The 6,000-nt window shown below is 38.2% G+C and overlaps 1 protein-coding gene across 1 annotated transcript in view; it reads right to left on the reverse strand.

Moving 5' to 3' along the window:
• Positions 1 to 2,981: 2,981 nt before the first annotated feature.
• The window catches only part of LOC123507208 (vascular endothelial growth factor receptor 1-like), a 27,116-nt gene continuing 24,097 nt past the window's right edge, over positions 2,982 to 6,000 (reverse strand). The window contains exons 20-21 of the mRNA XM_045259903.1: positions 5,454 to 5,559; positions 2,982 to 4,947 (exon numbers count right to left, since the gene is read on the reverse strand). Coding sequence (XP_045115838.1) covers positions 4,243 to 4,947; positions 5,454 to 5,559 — 811 coding nt within the window. The 3' untranslated portion in view covers positions 2,982 to 4,242. The remainder of the gene's footprint in view (positions 4,948 to 5,453; positions 5,560 to 6,000) is intronic.

Here is a 6,000-nt window from a genome sequence, read left to right on the forward strand (position 1 = left end):
CTAAGTGCCTTGGAAGTGCTCGGAAGTTTGACATACCACAAGCTCTCTCTCTCTCTCTCTCTCTCTCTCTCTCTCTCAATAATGATGGTTGAAAGGCTTATGATTTATTCATTGATTAATTTATTTATTGACATGATTGATCTCCATAATGTATTATCATTGCTGCCCTCCATAAAGCGAGGCAGCGGAAGGTTTCTATTGGATATTCATAACATGGGATGAGTACTGTACGTATTGTGATCAATGGGTAGAGAGAGAGCTAACCCAGAAATCTGCATGAAAGGAATGCTTCGAAAACTGCCTGCTGATTCCGAGGCGTTTGAGAAGTCATCGTCTCTTTTCTGTTGTGTTGCTGTGAGTGGCCGGTCACCCTCTAGCGTGCTGAAACCTGTTGGCGTTTGCCTTGCAGTATTATGAGATGGGACCCCAGTGACAGTGATACGAGGGTCAGAGTGATTTAGCGAGATGGACCGGGCCTTCAAACGAAACCTTTAGGGTCGTACCAGGAGTCACGTAGGTATGGTTGAGTGTTGAAGGGAAGATAAAATCGGCTACCAGTCATCAGCATTATTGAAACGACAAGTAAGATGTAGGAAACAAATTAATTTCCAACATGATGGTGATAAATGTTGATGGACGTTATAGTCCATTAACTGTAAAGATACACCGTTAACAAGCTTCGTCATCGAACAAGACCGAGCTCAGCTCAGACAGTTACGTTAACTTGCGAAGTGACCATCTACCATGTGTCACACAACTTCATGCAAGAAACACTCATTCTTATATCCATCAATCGCTCCCACTAACCCTACAGGTGCATTATTAAAATCTTAGCTATAGACAAGACAAATTATTTTGCTTCGAAACCAAGAGCCAGATTCGCTCAACATTCATTCAGCTGAACAACAACAAATGGTGTTGCTAACCTTATAAGCAACTCTTGGTGCGGCCCATTGTTCCTGACAAGCTCTGGAAGTCTGGTGTGAGTGAACGAAGTGTTCGTCACTAGGCTGCACAGTTTCAAGGCTCAAAGCGTCCCCTAGTGCCTGCTGAAAGTCATGGAATACTAACGAAAACCAGTGGAAATCAGTGTTAGACTAATGGAACAGTGTATATCACTTGAGGAGGAAAGCCGTCGGCTATTTAAAAATGTAATAGTTAGAACAGTGATACAGGAGCTCTCCAAAGATGTCTCGTTTGTATTTTTATTTGTCTTTATTTATTTATTTATTTATTCAAGAAAATGGTTTTGCGTTGTAAACTCGCTTTCAATGAACACCAAAGGAAAAAAAATCATGAGTCATTAACAAAAATGGAAATAAAAATGTTAGTGGCCATTACAATAGTGATGCAGCGCAGCAGCGCCCTAATGCAGTAATCCTCGTGAGTGACGAAGGAAAAGGTGTGAGTGATGAGGAGGACCCGTATTGCGTCATTACAGTAAAACATCGAGTATTGGTTATGATGTCCTTTGGGTATGGCGGTAGGACTGTGGGACTGTCAACATTGCCTCAGAAGAACGTTATGGCAAAGCAGTTAGTGTTATGTTAATGTCTTGGAAGAACACCTGGGAGAAATGTTTTGCTGGTGGTGGTGATGATGAGAATCTAGCCTAGCGTTACGAGCTTGATTACGTTCAGGCGAAGAAACAGTCCAGACAACAGCCTTATGGAGAAATTGTGGAGTCTCTTGAAAAGTAAGTTATATAGAGAAACAGACACTTCCTGCTATGGGGGAATTAGAATCCAAGTTGTGCGCCTCTAGGATAGGACAGAACATAAGAACAAAAGAAAATGAAAGAAGCTGCAACCGTCAATCAACCCCACACGTGACAATGAGCTATTTCCACCTATCATCCCCGTCCATTTCGTCACTCAGCAGACTGTTCCAAGCAAGATCAGCAGGATTGGTCTTCAAATGAGTAACCGGATGTCTGTGAGTATTCCTTGATTTTGTTTTGTTTTTAACTGTGAACCAGCTATGGAGTTAGTTCATATAATGTTAATATTGATATTGAAAAGCTAAGTAAACCAAAAGAACAGTGGTGTAAATATGAGCTTAAAGCACACTTTCTTGAAAAGTTGTTGCAGTACCCACGTAGAAGGGTGGTACATGTGTATTGTGATGGCTCAGTTGAGGGTACCAAGACAGGATGTGGGGTGTTTGTACGGGAATTTTCTACTCCTGATGAATTTAAAGACTATGAATTTTCAGAGATTGCCTAATAACCTGTCATCAACCAGAACCGAACTATATGCTATCCTGGAAGGCCTTGATATTGTTTCATGCATGGATAAAAATATTTATTTTTTCATTGATAGTCAGAGTGCATTGTATGAGCTTGTGTCTTCCTCCCCTGCAGACTGTGATATTACAAACAGGTGTTTAACTGTTATACATAATCTGGAGAAAACAATATACATGTATATTTAATATGGGTTCCATCCCATATAGGCTTATATCTTAATGAAAAAGCAGATAGTCTTGCTCGAAGAGCAGTTAGAGATGATGACAGCGTACCTGATAGTGAATGTACATATAGTCGTCTAAGGTCAATCCTTAGAACTAATGTTTTGCTACCATTGATAATGATCTTGATAAATGTTGTGAGATGGGTAGTGCAAGTAGTAGGCATTATAAGCAGATTTTAAATAATTCAAAGGAGTATACATATGGCAGACACAGTCACATGATGGACTTAATTACTATGAGACTTAGACTTGGATATAAATATTATTGGGAGGTTTGTAGAGGAGCTGAACCTGAGCCTTGTGCTTTATGTGCAAGGCCGGGAGGTCACTCACTACAGCACTATGTACAATACTGCCCACTAATAGAAGAGTTCAGACCGCAGGGACACTGGAACCATTATGATATGATCATTTATTTCATAGATAATAATGTCATACCCAAAATCATTAAAAAACATCCACTGTTTGCCTATAGATGGTAAATAATGTGATACTGCAATAATATTTGTATTTTCTGTAAACTTTTCTTTATTTTGTTAAAATTGTACTGTACAATATTGTAATACTAACGGTTTAGGGAATAGTTGGCAAGATCCGACTTTTTCCTTTGTTGTAAAACAACAATAAAACTATTGAATTGAATTGAATTGAATCTATGGAGTTAGGAAGGAGTGAAGGTCGGCTCTGTTATGAAATGACGCCCTGGATTGTCTTTTTAATTTAAATAGACTAAAATTACGGTCAGATAATGAGCCCGAGGAAATATGTTCGATTTGAATTTATAGTCTCTCTCTCTATATCAAAAGCTTTTGGTAAATCCATTAACGCAGGATAAACGTTTTCTTTCTGAAACGTAATTGCCAATAATTAAAAGACACTCTCTTCTAACATATTTAAAACATACATTTCAAAAAGCTTTAGAAACATTTAGATAACTTTATAAGTCTATAATTGCTGAATTCACAGAACCATTAACATTTTCTCTTAATTAAAATCAGTTTAAATATCATCAAAACTTAAAAGCGTAATTGACTAAGTTGCATTTCAATAATATACGTTTTTGTAGGAACATTTTAGTCTAGGAGGTGGCGGGAACACCTATGTAGCACACCTATGGTCTTCTTTAATAAAACCAATGTAACCTAAAATGTCTACTACAATGCTAATGTCTTGCTGAAAAAAACAAATCTTATCGATATTTAGTAAAAGGTAACATCAACATTTTCTTTAATTAAGGAACAACAATTATAAGTACACACTTTTAACCCCCTCATACCGTGCAGCGTTTTCATATTGATTCTGGTTGCTATAATGGCGATTTTATACGTCTTCAGAAACGTATGTGGGGATTTAAATTGTAAAGATTCCGGCCATTAATCTTTTGACCACCATAGAACCTTCCTAATGTAAATAAAATCGTTTAATGATACCCAAAAATAATGGTCTCAATATTGAAGGTGTTAAATGCATATCCATGAAACTTGTCAAAAAAAAAAAAAAAAAAAAAGGAAAATAATGTATATAATAATAATTAATAACATAAGGTCTACTTTAGAACACATTATAAAATAATTTGCTCACCACCAAATTTTCCGGGATTAAAAAGAGCATTTATATGTATCATCTAGAGGCTACGTAAGCTTGAATTTTAACGTTAACGTGATGGATACTTTGCAATCAATATATGTTTTTCGCTGATCAGTAGCAACATCAAGATCTTGTCCAGTGACTACCTGTGTAGCCTGTGCACTATACAGCTAATAGTGTGCTACTAAGCGTTATCGCTGTACGAGTCTTTCGGGAGGAGATTGATGTATTCAGCGCCAGACTTACTGTCATCTTGATACTTGCGTGCCTTTGCAATGCCTTTCGGTTCAAAGGCGGTAATTTCTCTTTCCCTGTCGATATCTGTCTTTACGAGTAACTTTGGACTCATGGATATGTACTCTGGGTTGGTGTGTGCCAGTATGGTGGGGCTGTACACGCCACTGTCGTGTTTAGTTAAAACGCTCTTGAGAATGGTGCAGCGTGGAGAGTGTTGACGTCCGTTGACGGAATCTGGAGTGTGGGGCTCCGGAGAAGGCTTGTCCATCCTGAGGTAGAGGTCTTGGTTACCGTATTCTTCTTTCTCAGGGCGGCCCATGATGCACGCCACCGTCTCGTCGTCAAAATCGAATACGGTTTTGGCGTCAGTGCGGTCAGCGGACATGGGCACGTAAGAGCTGGCGGAGTGTTCGCCTTCCACAGCGCAGAGGTACTCTTTCTGTCGGTTTGTGAGGCGGGTCGGTGTGGAGAGGCGGTCGGCCTGCACCGTCAGTTGAGGCGCCACACCGGGACTGAAGGGCATCTCGTAGCCATCCTCGTTAGGTAGCGGTGTGGGCTGGCGCATCTTGGCCGAGTAGTCTTGACTTGCGAGTAAGTCCAGAAACTCACTTGAAGCATTCTCCTCGTAGGCCTCAGTGAGCTGTAGATAGTTCTGGAAAGGTAGTGAGCGCCTTATCAGTGTGTGTGTGTGTGTGTGTGTGTGTGTGTGTGCGTTTCACTGTTTGATCTGCTGCAGTCTCTGACGAGACAGCCAGACGTTACCCTACGGAACGAGCTCAGAGCTCATTATTTCCGATCTTCGGATAGGCCTGAGACCAGGCACACACCACACACCGGGACAACAAGGTCACAACTCCTCGATTTACATCCCGTACCTACTCACTGCTAGGTGAACAGTGAACAGGGGCTACACGTGAAAGGAGACACACCCAAATATCTCCACCCGGCTGGGGAATCGAATCCCGGTCCTCTGGCTTGTGAAGCCAGCGCTCTAACCACTGAGCTACCGGGCGTGTGTATGTATGTGTGTGTGTGTGTGTGTGTGTGTGTGTGTGTGTGTGTGTGTGTGTGTGTTGTCATGAAAACACTGTAGGCTACATGTGATGTACTACTGTAGGTACATTTGGTGGCCTTATATAAGTAGTTATTTTTACTTACTTGTCGTTGTACTTCGCCCAGCATGTCTCCCAGACTGGCCTCCAGGCTGGTGAAGGAAGGTCGTTCCAAGGGGTCAGTGTTCCAGCATTCCAGCATCAGGCGGTACCTTGACGTGACCAATACACATCAAATTTAGTCACCGCAAAAAAGATAGATAGGTATATATATATATATATATATATATATATATATATATATATATATATATATATATATATATATATATATATATATATATATATATATATATATATATATATATATATATATATATATATATATATATATATATATATATATATATATATATATATATATATATATATATATATATATATATATATATATATATATATATATATATATATATATATATATATATATATATATATATATATATATATATATATATATATATATATATATATATATATATATATATATATATATATATATATATATATATATATATATATATATATATATATATATATATATATATATATATAAATAATATATATATATATATATATATATATATATATAT

Source organism: Portunus trituberculatus, chromosome 21 (assembly GCF_017591435.1).
Source record: "Portunus trituberculatus isolate SZX2019 chromosome 21, ASM1759143v1, whole genome shotgun sequence".
NCBI classification, from domain to species: domain Eukaryota; kingdom Metazoa; phylum Arthropoda; class Malacostraca; order Decapoda; family Portunidae; genus Portunus; species Portunus trituberculatus.